Source organism: Antennarius striatus, chromosome 3 (assembly GCF_040054535.1).
Source record: "Antennarius striatus isolate MH-2024 chromosome 3, ASM4005453v1, whole genome shotgun sequence".
NCBI classification, from domain to species: Eukaryota; Metazoa; Chordata; class Actinopteri; order Lophiiformes; family Antennariidae; genus Antennarius; species Antennarius striatus.
In genome coordinates this window covers 19,620,083-19,634,799 of record NC_090778.1, presented here as the reverse complement: position 1 = coordinate 19,634,799, position 14,717 = coordinate 19,620,083, and the positions used below count along the sequence as shown (strand labels likewise).

General features: G+C 41.0%; 1 protein-coding gene across 3 annotated transcripts in view; it reads right to left on the bottom strand.

Annotated features, from left to right (window-relative positions):
• grid2 (glutamate receptor, ionotropic, delta 2) overlaps window positions 1-14,717 on the bottom strand; it is a 578,212-nt gene that overhangs the window by 72,350 nt on the left and 491,145 nt on the right. For all 3 annotated transcript variants that reach the window (XM_068310762.1, XM_068310763.1, XM_068310764.1), the window contains exon 12: window positions 6,410-6,548. In XM_068310762.1, the coding sequence (XP_068166863.1) occupies window positions 6,410-6,548 (139 nt within the window). The remainder of the gene's footprint in view (window positions 1-6,409; window positions 6,549-14,717) is intronic.

Genomic DNA, 14,717 nt, shown 5'->3' with positions numbered 1-14,717 from the left:
CTGTTGAAGATGTTGAATGGTGTTATGCATTACATGGAGTAGACATGTTGCAGGAAGGGAAGGCATGAACATCCTTTGTATTTTCAGTGGATTAACTTGACTGGTTGCTGACCATCTCATACTGTAAAACACATCTTTTTAACAAAGGCGATGTTATTCTCATCACATACCATCCTTAATTAATCACACATTCAATAATTAATAAACAAAATTATGCCAGGCAAGTCTCCAAATTGTGTATTTCCTTAAAGCTCACCATCAAGTATGTAAGAACACCAATTGATTATTCTTTCATATCCCTGGATGTCCTGTGTCTATGGAAATATGGACAGACTTGATATCATTTAACATAGAAGCAGAGAGAGATCAAATAAAAAGTTAGTATAAATCACTTAAGCAATAATTCATTTTGATGAAACAGTATTAAATGTACGGATTTTAATTAAAAAAAACTGACATTTGTGGTGTCTAAATTTATTACTGTTTGTGTGTGTTGTCACATGGAATTATGCATTTATGAATTATAGGCTTAGAAGTGTTTTTAAGCTATTTTGTGTGAATTTCATTTGTGTGTGTGTGTGTGTGTGTGTGTGTGTGTGTGTGTGTGTGTGTGTGTGTGTGTGTGTGTGTGTGTGTGCATGTTTGTCTTTTTTGCTGTTAACTCCTTCTGCAACTAATTATCTCCTACAGAAGCAGCACCATCAGCACTGAATGGAGTGGAGAACTGAACTGAATCTGTCCTGTGACAAGTAGTGTCTTATGTGTGTCTAGTGGACAGGTTTGTGTGGGTCATGTGCGTGTGTGTGTGTGTGTACGTGTGTGTGTGTGAGAGAGTATGTCAATCTCTCAATCACTGTGTAGCTTCTTGAGGTTATTTTTTGTTTTTTGAAAAACATTTGTTCTAAAACTTTACAAAACTTCAAACTGTCAACTGGACACAAGAGGAACTTCTAATGAAACACAATGGAAGGTTATTCCACGTCAAGTGTCATATAGAGACAAATTACTAGTATTTAGGAGAGTCAAAAAGTGGATTGTTGCTTTTTCTGAACCTAAGTAGCAAAGATAATCGTGACTCTTTGTTTCTTCAGGGAAATTAATTTTACAAAAAAGGCAATACGCTCATTAACAAATGGATTTTCAAGTACAGCAGAACACTTTGCACCATTGAACAATAAGCAATATGTGCAGATTAAAGCCATAAGCCAAAAATTTTGTTTCATTTCCCACAGACAACAGCTGATCATTGTCTTGAGATTATCTTTGTTAGATTCTAAAACTTTGTGCTTTATAGATTCATACATTAAAATGTTTTATTCTAATTTGATTAATCTTACTTTACCATAATGTGTTGTTGTCTAGTGTTAACTACAATAGTTTGAATATGTAATTGCCATTATTTACTCATGAAATTATCGTAGAGCTATTTATGACTGATTCAGGCATGTTTTTTGCACAGAGTTGGACTTAAATAACCAGTCACCTGCAATTTGACCAGTGGATAGATTCTAACATTTTGTCTGCAGCAGACTTACTGTACATGGATGCACATATAGTGTAAGTAGTGTAAGTATATGTCCATCCATGTACTATCAAATCACTCAGGTCATTCAGTAGGTGGGCAGCATGTGACTACATTCTTTTAGCAGTGTTAGCACTAATATGTCCTGGGCCACATTGAAGGACCGCCTACTCATCTGCAAAACAGCAAGATGCCCCAACAGCTGGCATAATGGATTGCATTTAAATCTGGTCTAATTTCCATTTGGTTTAATGCAGTGCAAATTGCGTGCCTGAGTACAGAGTATCTGCTGTGGAAAGCAGCAGATATTTATGAACAGTTTTTTTTTTTTGTTTAACCTGATTTCACCAATGATAACCCCAGACTCTAAAAATATCATACAGTGATGAGAGTTGTTGAAACGTGAGATACTTGACAAACTGCGTAAGACTGGTATTACATGCAGTGCATCAAATAGGTCCTTATTTTTGGAAAGTGTCTGTCATGGCATAGATGTATCCACTTGACTGTGGCTTGTCTATGACAAAATATCAGATGAGCTACATTGCAATGGAAAAGGCAAAATTGATTTAATTTTTAAATTTTCCAAAGCTCTGTTTCAAAATTCTCTTTCAAACATGTTCTTTCAACATAGCCCACCTATTTTGTCATCATATCTTCTTCGCCCCTTGCCCAAACTCTGATTTTAATATTTAAATTTTAATGTTTTTTTTACTCTATATCTCCTCACTTTCATCATTTTAATTTGCACTTCCTTTTTCTTTTTTCACCTTATAATGTTTAAACTGTTTTGTGTCTCTCTTTGTGCCCTGCTTTCTTGCTTCATTTCATTGCCACCCTCCACTGCCATCCCTAACTGTTTTCCTGAAGGATTCAAATGGCAATTGAGGGAAATCATCCAAGCATGAAATAGTCCAGAGAGGGTTCTGAACACTCACTTGTTATTTCATTTCCAGGATGAAACAAGGACATTAATACCTAAAAACCCTGTCTGTCCTGACGGCTTACTGAAACAGCGAAACCTCTGTCCTTCCTCAGCCTTCTCTTCCTTTCAAGTCCCTACATATGCTTGCTTGCTCTTTTCCAGACTAGTTCACTCTCTTACTGACTAGACCGACCCTTGACCTATATGTGCAACACGTTAATTAACTTTTAATCTTTTTCTCAATACCTACCCCACCATCCAACTTCAGAGGCTGAAGGCCATGTAGGTGTTGCTTGCTACACTGTTAATAACTCTGGATGAGTCAACATGTGAAACATAATGCATTAAAATCTATGTTAATCCTTAATAAGTTCAATGAATCCTGAATGAACTGGAGCTGAACTGACAGGTACTCAGTAAAGACTGAAAATTTAGAAAATGACAAAAGAGACAGAAAAAATAAATAGGAGAAGTAAAACACCCTCCAAGAGACAAGAGAGTGGAAACAAAGGTAAAGGGAAACAGAGGTGGTTTTCTAGAAACATGGAGAGAGAGGGGGAGTAGAGAGAATGGAGAGACAAACTGACTAAGAATAAGAGATTTCTGATGAGATTTGCATCAATCTATCCATCCATCATCTACCGCATATCCGGGGTTGGAGCGCGGGACCAACAGTCTCAGCAGGGATGCCCATACTTCCCTCTCCCCAGACACCTCATCCGGCTCCTCCAGAGGGAGCCCGAGGCGTTCCCAGGCCAGCCGAGAGACATACAGTCCTTCTCAAAAATTTAGTATATTGTGATAAAGTTCATTATTTTCTGTAAACATTAGACTGTCATATATTTTAGATTCATTACACACAACTGAAGTAGTTCAAGCCTTTTATTGTTTTAATATTGATGATTCTGCAAAAAAAGAAAAAACATAACAAAAATCCCTATCCCAAAAAATTAGCATATTTCATCCGACCAATAAAAAAAAAGTGTTTTTATTACAAAAAAAGTCAACCTTCAAAAAATTATGATCAGTTAAGCACTCAATGCTTCTCGGGAATCCTTTTGCAGAAATGACTGCCTCAGTGTGGCATGGCATGGAGGCAATCAGCCTGGCATCAGCCTGTGGCACTGCTGAGGTGTTATGGAGGCCCAGAATGCTTCGATAGCGGCCTTAAGCTCATCCACACTGTTGGGTCTGGTGTCTGTCAACTTCCTCTTCACAATATCCCACAGATTCTCTATGGGGTTCAGGTCAGGAGAGTTGGCAGGCCAATTGAGTACAGTAATACCATGGTCAGTACACCATTACCAGTGGTTTTGGCACTGTGACCAGGTGCCAGGTCGTGCTGAAAAAAGAAAAATCTTCATCTCCATAAAGCTTTTCAGTAGATGGAAGCATGAAGTGCTCTAAAATCTTGACACTGGACTTCAGGCATTTTGGCATTTCCTTCTCCCCAGTCTTCCTCCAGACTCTGGCACCTTGATTTCCAAATGACATGCTAAATTTGCTTTCATCCGAAAAAAGTACTTTGGACCACTGAGCAACAGTCCAGTGCTGCTTCTCTGTAGCCCAGGTCAGGTGCTTCTGCCGCTGTTTCTGGTTCAAAAGTGGCTTGAACTGGGGAATACAGCACCTGTAGCCCATTTCCTGCACACGTCTGTGCGAGGTGGCTGTGGATGTTTCTACTCTAGACCCAGTCCACTGCTTCCGCAGGTCCCCCAAGGTCTGGAATCGGCCCTTCTCTACAATCTTTCTCAGGGTCCTGTAACCTCTTCTGGTTGTGCAGCGTTTTCTACCACACGTTTTCCTTCCCACAAACTTCCCACTGAGGTGCCTTCATACAGCACTCTGGGAACAGCCTATTCACTCAGAAATTCCTTTCTGTGTCTTACCCTCTTGCTTGAGGGTGTCAACCTTCTGGACAGCAGTCAGGCCGGCAGTCTTACCCATGATTGTGGTTTTGAGTAATGAACCAGGCTGGGAGTTCTTAAAAGCCTCAGAAACCTTTTGCAGGTGTTTAGAGTTAATTTGTGGATTCAGATGATTAGGTTAATAGCTTGTGTAAGGTACCTTTTCATGATATGCTAATTTTTTGAGATAGGAATTTTGAGTTTTTATGAGCTGTTTGCCAAAATCATCAGTATTAAAACAATAAAAGACCTGAAATATTTCAGTTGTTGTGCATTGAATTGAAAATGTATGAAAGTTTAATTTTTATCATTACATTATGGAAAATTATCAACTTTATCACTATATACAAATTTTTTGAGAAGGACTTGAAGTCCCTCCAGCGTGTCCTAGGTCTTCCTCAAGGTCTCCTTCCGGTAGGAAATGCCCGGAACACCTCCCCAGGGAGGCATCCAGGAGGAACATATGCCCGAGCCACCTCAGCTGGCTCCACTCAAGGCAGAGGACCAGCAGCTCTACTCCGAGCTCCTCCCTGTTGACTGAGCTTCTCACCCTATCTCTAAGGGTGCGCCCAGCCACTGTACGGAGGAAACTCATTTCAGCCGCTTGTATCAGGGATCTTGTCCTTTCGGTCATGACCCAAAGCTCATGACCATAGGTGAGAGTAGGAACGCAGATTGACCGGCAAATCGAGAGCTTCACCTTGCGACTCAGCTCCTTCTTCACCACGACAGACCTATACAGCGACTGCATCACTGCAGAAGCTGCACCGATCCGTCCGTCAATCTCATCTTCCATCCTTCCCTCACTCTTGAACAAGACCTCAAGATACTTAAACTCCTCCACTTGGGGTAAGGACTCTACACTGACCTGAAGAGGGCACACCACCCTTTTCCGGTTGAGAACCATGGCCTCGGATTTAGAGGTGCTGATTCTCATCCCACTCGCGTCAGACTCAGCTGCAAACTGTCCCAGTGCACGCTGAAGGTCCAGGTTTGATGAGGCCAACAGGGCAACATCGTCTGCAAAAAGCAGAGATGCCCATTGGCCTGGCCAATGGGCAGAGGCCTGGCCACCAGGCACTCGCATACGAACCCCAACCCCGGGCCTGGGTCCAGGGTGGGGCCCCGGTTGCGCCATACCGGGCGATGTCACGGTCCTTGATTTTTATCTGATGAGATTTAGAGAAATAAATGTTGTTTATCTCAAAGCCAAGCACAATTAACTGTGTCACTGCCGGGCATAGTGACACAGCTCTGGCACACTGATTAGTCCAATGAGAGATGAGTGTTTTCATATGTCACCAGGAGAGAGGAGAGGGAAGCAGGCAAACATATTATCAAACGGATAGATAAACAGAGGACAGAAAGCCTGGAGAAATGTGTATGTGTGTGTGTGCGTGTGTGCGTATGTGTGCGTGGATTCATCTGAAAGGAAAATGAAAGTAGAAAGCTTTGCCAGTTGCCCTCAAACTAAGAGGAAGTTGCATAAAAATCCTTCATACAGTCTTTTTTCTCTCTATTTCTCCTTATCTTTCCTGTATTTCTCACTGAAGTCACAATCATTTGCGCATGCAAGCGCGCGCACACACACACACACACACATACACATACACACACACACACACACACACACACACATACACACACACACACACACACACACACACACACACACACACACACGCACACACAGTGATGGAGTGAATTCTATAAGCAGACAAAAGGTAGCTAAGCTGTAATGGTGAAGAAAGAACGGAGGTAGAATGAATGGATGAATGGATGGACATGGAAGGAATGGTGGGGTGAGCATGTGTGGGTGGGTTCTCGCAATTGTGCTGCTTGTCGTGCATTACACCTGCCCTGCATAGTGTCTCCCTTTAACTTTGAATTATCACTATATATATATTGTATAGTTATTAATCACAAGATTGAAAGGGTCACAGTTTTTAATTAAATATCTAAAGAACTAATTTTTCAAAAGAATAAATAAGTAGTTTTGAAATCTGGCATGGTTGCCGCAGGGGACTGAAGACATAGTATCAGTTTGATACTTACTGTATGGAGTTCTCTATGCGTGTGATAGTGAGGAAGGCTGCTAGATTGGCTGTATATGAGGAGATAACAATAAGAGCAAACATCCACCAAACACCCATCATCATCCTTGTAGCTAGGGTGGTGTAGGGCACCTCTCCACCTAAACAGAAAGAGTAGAAAAAATTGTTAAATGACTGAAAAAAATAGTGTCATATTAACACATACAGGCAGCTCTTATCAACACTTTGCTACTGGGAAACCTGGAAACATTGAATCATTTCTTGAAAGATGTCTGAGTTAACTGATCTGATCTCATTACACTTCAAATTAAGGCGTAACATTTTCCCCCAGAGGAATGAATCTATGGCTTTGCAGGCATTTTTATGGAAGTGCCTCAACAGGCAGGAAATCAGTCTCAAAACACAAGCAGGCATAATTGTTTGGAGCTCAAGTTAAAAAGTGTAGATTTCCACCACAATAAATTATTGCGTTAAGTTTTATGAACAGAATGTTAAAATTCTTGTCAAACTTTCCTATTAGGATTCTGTGCTGCCAGAGGAAATTATAATGAAAAGTGGCTTGTTCATCTTCAAATATAAAACCTCTTTATCCCTGTCTTGTGTTATAAACAGCTTTTGCGGCCTTGTCCTCTGAAAATCTTGTTCCGCTACAGTAAAATTCTCTCTGCCTTGGATTTCTGTGAGCTTAAAAAAACAGCTGTTCCTCACACAAAACAGGCTTTGTTTGTCCATGCATTAATAGAGAAAAATAGCACATATTGAAATTTAGCTTTCACATTTTGCTAAAGGAGAACTTTAACTGTTTTATGCACACACACACACACACACACACACACACACACACACACACACACACACACACACACACACACACACACACACACACACACACACACACACACACACACACACACACACACACAACACACACGCACACAGGTATTTCTGCAAGCTTATGACAAGCATGCATACATTTCTGCATATACAATACACAGATTTGTCACCAGAACATTCTTCCTCATTTACTGAAGCTTAGTAGAAATTAGCTTCACTGATCCTTGTGGAAGGGAATCACTGTAAGTCGGCTCAGACCAACATACTTTCATTGCTCTCACTTCCTACTTCCCAGATTTTATATTGTAGGTTAAACCCCCATAATTCCACATTCCTTTTATCTCTTTTCTCTTTCTCCAATATATTCTTTTTCCCCCTCCTCTCAGGTTTTGCATCATTTTTAGGATACTTTGTCTATGTGCATTTACTTTCACAGGTAACACATTTTCTGATTGACAATGTAGCCGCAAGGGGGCACAAGCCAGTGTCTTATGGTGCCGTTCTCAAGCCCGGATAAATACAGAGGGTTGTGTCAGGAAGGACATCCGACGTACAACTTTTCCCAATCAATTTTCTGATTGACATCAGGTTATACCGCATATTCTGTATATGCTTGATATGTTGAACTCTGTGAATAATTAAATACTTTCCCAGCAAGCTTACTAAGAAAAGACTCATCAAATAGTTTTCAAGAAGAAAAGAGATTCAGCATACAGCTCAATTGTAATACTGTATAATAAATATGTAAACAACATCCCATGCTGTTAAAGTTCATGCAGTTTTTTATTCAAGGGAAATTACAACAGATATACCAGTGGGAGGAGGAGCTTTTTTCCCCCCTATATTAATGCAATCAACAGAAGTAAATTCACACATGCTCACCAAAAATGTTAAAATATATCCATGACTGCAGTATCTTCAATTTTAATAGTCTCTAAAAATGACCTTTATATACTCTTTAAGATTCTTTCTGCAGAAGATATTTGGGGATTTTTAGAAGGTTGATTTAAATACCAGGAAAGCAACTATTGCCATGCCACAAAGGTATTTTCATGTTGATTTGTGGTGGCACTAGTAACTGTAGTGAATTATGAATAGAATAGAGTTGGGAATTGACCCTAGGACTTCAAAGTACCAGCAGCTAAATGTCCTGAAATTTTAAGGTGGAGTATTTTGTCAGGGACTACCAGATGTTTTATACTTCTTTCTGTCCCTGAACAATTCCTAAATCAAATCAAGATCAGCTAGAACAGACTTTTTCAAAAGGTTACCTTGTTTCCCAGTTGAAATACAGTTGAGAGAGAGAGAGAGAGAGAGAGAGAGAGAGAAGGAGAAGGAGAGAGAGAGAGAGAGAGAGAGAGAGAGTGAGAGAGAGCAAGGTAGTGTAAATATCTTGGTAAGATATTGTATAAACTTGGATTTATGAAAACAAATAAAACTAAGTGACCTATGAGAAGTGGCTCAGGAAGGCCCTTGACATGATTTATCTGAAGACTGGCCTGGAATTGATTTTGGTGGTGGCAAAGTCATAAAGTTGTGTTCTGGTGTATGATGAACTTAAACATTGGCCTTTAAAATTTTGCAGAAATAGTAATTGCTGAAGTTGTTGTTGTGCAACCACTATCTAAAAAAAATACATAGTTTAATGGCACCGTTTTGTTAACTAAAATTGACCATTAAAGTCACTTGAGTTCAAATTTTCACATGGACAACTATGAAACACCCGTTTCACTACTATAATGAATGAAGATGATCATTATTTTCAGTAGAGTTGTATAATGTAAGGGCTTGATTTATCACTGTGTCATTTGCATTGAAATTAATTAGAAGATAATCCATCTGAAATAATGTGCAGTGACGTAAAAATACAAATTATTCGTTGTTCAGTAATTTATCTTGCTTTTGTCAAGTAAAGGTCATGAACGTACCAAGCAGTCACAAATCACTCTATTCAAATTGTTGAATAAACTGATACTGTGCCCTCCTCCCATTTCATACAGTACAACGTATCACAGTGAGAACATTTCATTATGTGCAAATCACAGTCATCATTCATTTAACAGAATACACCCAAATGAATGTCAAGGCTCAGTAAATCTATAGTGTCATGAGTCAAGTATCATGAAGATGTGTTCAGGATGCTAGTGTGTATACATACTTTCAATATTTCTATATCTTATCTGAGACAGAGAAGATGGCTTTGAATTCTATGACTAAACAGTCCTTTAAAGAGCAAAATGCTGCTCCTACATAACCTCAGCATAGTCTGACATCTATAAAATTTATTATTGACTTCAGAGTATTATTAAGTTATGGAGTGACCCTAATGTAACTGACTTTCAGTATCAACACAGACATCTAACTTGATGTTAAAGGGAAACTTTGCTGATTTCACCCTGTTTCTTTATATTACAAATCTTGGTGGGAAATGTGTATATACATGTAGTACATTTAGCTTAAATACTACTTTTAAACTGCCCTTGCCACTTCATGTTGTCTCTCCAATTTGACCTTTTCAACTCATATTGTAGCTGCTGTTCAAACTCCCTGTCGTGGGCCATCCTACTTCATCACAATGTTAGGCTCCCATCCCCTCCTTCTGACTCCCAGGTCTGCTTTGATTATAAAGATGTCAATTTGGTGGAGTCACTACCTCTGCTGTCAGCTCAGAGGCAAAATGACAACAACCCCATGTTATACCCTTGTTCATACAAAATAATGAGCTTTAACAGTCCCACCTTGAACTGTTTGTGTACAAAGGCTAGCAGGGCTAAGGACTAAATGGCCAATTAAACTGTAACGAGAGAGTGCTGGTCAAATTTGAAACATGTTTCTGTGACCGCACTTAATTGTTTGTTACCAACTGTTCAACATACTGTTCAAAAGGACAAGCACTGCCAAACCCATACAATAACCTGGGCATTCATCTGGCTGGTGCTAGAATTAGTTGGGTCATCATTGTATTAGTAAAAGTCTTGCTTAACACCGATCCATCAGGTCAGGACTTTGTTCAACATTAATCATGGGTACAGAGGGAGCATTTCATTTTTTACTGTGTTTATTTTGACTCTATTCAAGTATGTTATCGGAAACCTTGCCGATAATGATTACATAGATCATTCTGTCATCAGTGGTGACCAGCAGCACCGGGGCCCCGCAGGGAAAGGTACTCTCCCCCTTTCTCTTCACCCTCTACACAACGGACTTCCAACACAACTCGGGTACGTGCCACATGCAGAAGTTCTCTGATGACACTGCAATTGTGCCATGTATCAGGGGGGGTGATGAGAGGGAGTACAGGAGAGTGGTGACGGACTTTGTGGGGTGGTGTCAGCGGAACAAGCTTCAGCTGAACATCTCCAAAACCAAGGAGATGGTGCTGGATTTCTGGCGGGCACCACCCTCCCCACAGCCCCCGATGACTACAGCCAGTAGTCATCGGGGGTAAGGAGGTGGAGGTTGTGGGGACTTATAAGTACCTGGGGCTGCAGCTGGACAGTAGACTGGACTGGTCGCACAACCTGGACTGTGTATACAAGAAGGGTCAGAGCAGGTTGTACTTCTTGAGGAGGCTGGCCTCCTTCAACGTCAGCTCTAATCTGCTCAGACTGTTCTACCAGTCCATTGTGTCCAGTGTGCTGTTTCATGCCATTGTGTGTTGGGGTGGTGGTGCCAGGAAACGGGACACAGAGAGACTCCACAGGCTCATCCGGAGGGCTAGCTCTGTGATCGGTCAGGATCTGGACTCGATACAGACTGTCCTAGAGAGGAGGACTATATCCAGGTTTAGGTCGATCCTGGGTAACACCACCCACCCCCTGCACACCACCATCACCCAGCAGAGGAGCTCCTTCAGTGGCAGACTGCTGTCACCAAGCTCCTCCACTGAGAGACTCAGGACCTCCTTTGTGCCTCGTGCCATCAGGGGGCACAACCACTCTCTCAGGAGGAGGGGGTCTGAAGCCGCAGGGTCATCAAGGTCGGGTGAGAAGGGATAGACGTGGGGGGCCTGGGACGCACTGTGGATGCACTGTGGGACACTTTTTGGGGGTCCATAATCAGTTCACAGCTCGGTTCATCCACGTGTTACTCATCACACTTCATCTACACCCAATGCTCTTTCTTCTCTTCTTCTCCCATGTGCCTATGCTTCCTTCCTTTTATTTTAGGCTATTCTTTTTCCTGTTGTTATAATTATGTAACAGCATGTATATAATCTAACTTATACAGGGTCTTTGGCTGTGCCATTACTTTCTGTCATTGTGTGTATTTATTGTATCTCTTGCGAGCAGATGTCACCTGAATTTCCCTTGGGATCATTAAAGTATCTATCTATCTATCTATCTATCTATCTATCTATCTATCTATCTAGATGGAATTGTCCCACCTGTGATCATTGGGGGCACTATAGCCATATTTAAAGCTAAACAAAACCCCCATCCATTAAATGCTTGTCTCCACTTTTTATTTACACCATTACAACTTCCTCTTCAGTTGCAGTTTTAGTCGTCAAACTTTTCACTATTCACTGACATCTCTTGGATGTATCTCAGTCGATAGAAGAATACAGGAAAATATGTGGGCACTGTCAGATATACCTCTTAAAATTGATGTATTCCAAACACAGATGGATTATAAATGAACCTTCAGAATTTCCTGTTGGAAAAATGTAAATGTTATTCAATGAAGTGAACCAGAACCATTCCATGAAGATATAGAATAACTTCTCTCTGAAAGACTTAAAATGCAGAAGCTTCGCTTTAAGGGGTTTAACGAGGCACCTTTTAGGCTTTTCCCATGGTTGTAAAAAAATCCAGTGACTATATGCGCATGTTTTGCAGTTTCAAAAAGTATTTTAATATTGTCCTCCATTCCTACCATGTCTATCCTGTCTACACCCTCATTCTGCTGTGTTCCCCTGAGGTTTGACTAAACACTATTTCTCCATTCTTATTCCCTCAAAATGTCCAAGCATCATGAAAATTACATTGTCAAGCAGCTCAAAAAAAAAGATCATAATCTATTTGTTGTAGACATCTTTTTGAGACTTCACAGTCACCACTGGTCTTGAGGATGCAACATGGTACCAACACCCCCCCCCCCCCCTGACTTTTAGGGTTTTAATTACAGACATTAGTGCTGGCTTGGTTTATGTCTACCTTCTTCAAGTGACTGGGTGACTGAATTGCTTGATGACTACATAATGTGATTATATAGATAAATGTCTTGTCTGTTGATTACTTGCATATGTATCTGACTGACTGACTGACTGATGGACTATGAGCAGATATAACTTATTTTTGTGTAATTACTCATGACTCTGGCTTTTTAGTTGCCCATCTATTTAAATTTGGACTTTTTGGGGGACATGAGTTTTTGAGAAGCATTTTCTTTAAACACAACACTTCAGTGCACTTCAATTTCAAAAATGTTTTAAAAAATTTGACCAGCTTTAGAATAAAGCTGCCAAACACAAACTGGGCAATGTGGTAAGTGCAGTCCAATAGATATCTATATGCAGGGAAGGCCAAAAATGGCTCTAAGGGTACTGTATAACACAGTTGAGACAGCTCTTCAGGTCAAGAATTTAAGGACAAGTGACACTCCTCTGAAGACAGCAATGTATAAAGAGTAACAGAGTTTGAGAGAGGAATGGCTAAAGTGGAACCGCCATCTCTAGAGTGGGGCAGGGACTCACACCAGCATTTACCAACCACATACTTTACCATGCAGTCTAGGCATCCATTCCCAATTTCAACACCATTTATACCTTTCCATGTGACTAATGGCTCACTGACAGTCAAGTAGATTATCCACATGTAAAATCATCAATCCTAACAACCCACATCACTGATGAGTGGGTCAAAGGCATACATGTGACCTTAATGACTTAATGAAGTTGGATACCCGGAGGGCCCCATTGTTCATAAGTTTCCAGTTGCTTTTTATTCTATAGATAGATAAACAGAGAGACAGAAACAGACAAACAGAAACATACATACAGACAGACAGGCAGGCAGGCAGACATACAGACATATAGATGGATAGATATATAGACTGACAGGCAGCGACAGACAGATGATAGACAGATGACAGAAAGAAGATAGACAGACAGACAGATCCATCAGTAGTTACCATAACTATGACTAAAACATTGCACCATAGACAGGCGAAAAGAGGAACCACGATATAAATAGAATAAAATCAGTATCAACAGAAACCTGAGGCCGTAAAGACAGTATTGTATAAAATGCCTAGAGCACGGATAAAGTGTCTAGAACATGTCGGGTACATTCAAACAAACTGTATAGTGTATATAGAGCAACAGAATAAACTATGTGTTGTCTCCTTGAACCCCAGCTCCCTTGTCAGTCGTTGTACAGTCTGAGGGCCCTGGTAGGAAGGGCCCTCAGACTGTACGGACTCTACAGTCTTTCTGTAGAGCAGCTTTCAGACAACAACTTCCTGCTGAAGGTTGCAGAGGGTGGCTGACTTCATCAATGAACAGCAACTTGTCCAGGGGTCTTTTCTTTCTGCAACCACCAGAATCCAATTCCATCCCTACCAGACTCAGCAGGCCTGATCAGTTTATTTAGCCTCTGTCACCCTCCTGATGCTATTCTGTGTGTGCTGGCCTGTCCAATTTATTGTCCTGCTGCAGTCCAAGGTACTCGTAGGAGCAGGCTTCCTCTACTACCACATCCTAGTCACGTCCGTTTGTAGTCCTATACCAACTCTCTAATCTTTGCTGTATTACCTGCACCAGGTTGTAGTGGCCCCACCCTACAAATTTATTTACAAGTTTCCTATACCCACCCCTTTCCCCTACCCTGATGAGCCATACTACTGCTTTATCAGCTGACAAATTCTGAATGTCAGGTCCGAGTTGTACTGGAAGTGGACTGTGTACAGGGTGAAGAGGAGGGAGGATAAAATGTCTGTGCTGCTGGTCCTTCTCTCCAATCACCAGTCTGATGAACTGCCATCTGTTTTTGAGGTAATCAGTGATCCAGCTTTTAATGTGGGTGTTGACCTCCATTCTGGTCAGCTTGTATTTTTCTGAGGAGGGGCTCGACCATGTAAAAGGACCTGACGATGTCAAGGACGAGGATTCTCAAAGTGCAACTTTTGTGATCCAAGTGTGTGAGGGTTTGATGCAGGAGGAGTTCTCTGAGTGTTGGAGTTCTCTGAGCTCTGGGAGTTTTGGGGCATTAAGTGAAACCTTTTGGAGAAGGTATTGAACTATTTGCCTTTTCCCTGTCCTGCTCTGCTGCACAGCCACTGGTCTGATAATGACCAGTGATGGTCTTCATGCCGTTCCAAACCTCCTGCATATTGGTTTTCCCTCAATCTTTCTCTCCATTTTTTTTACCTGTACAGTTTCTCCGCCTCGTTCAGTGTTTATCTTAGCTCCCTCTGTGTCTTTTTCATCTCCTGCCTCCAAAATATCATGCTGGCTTTGAGTTGCCTTACAG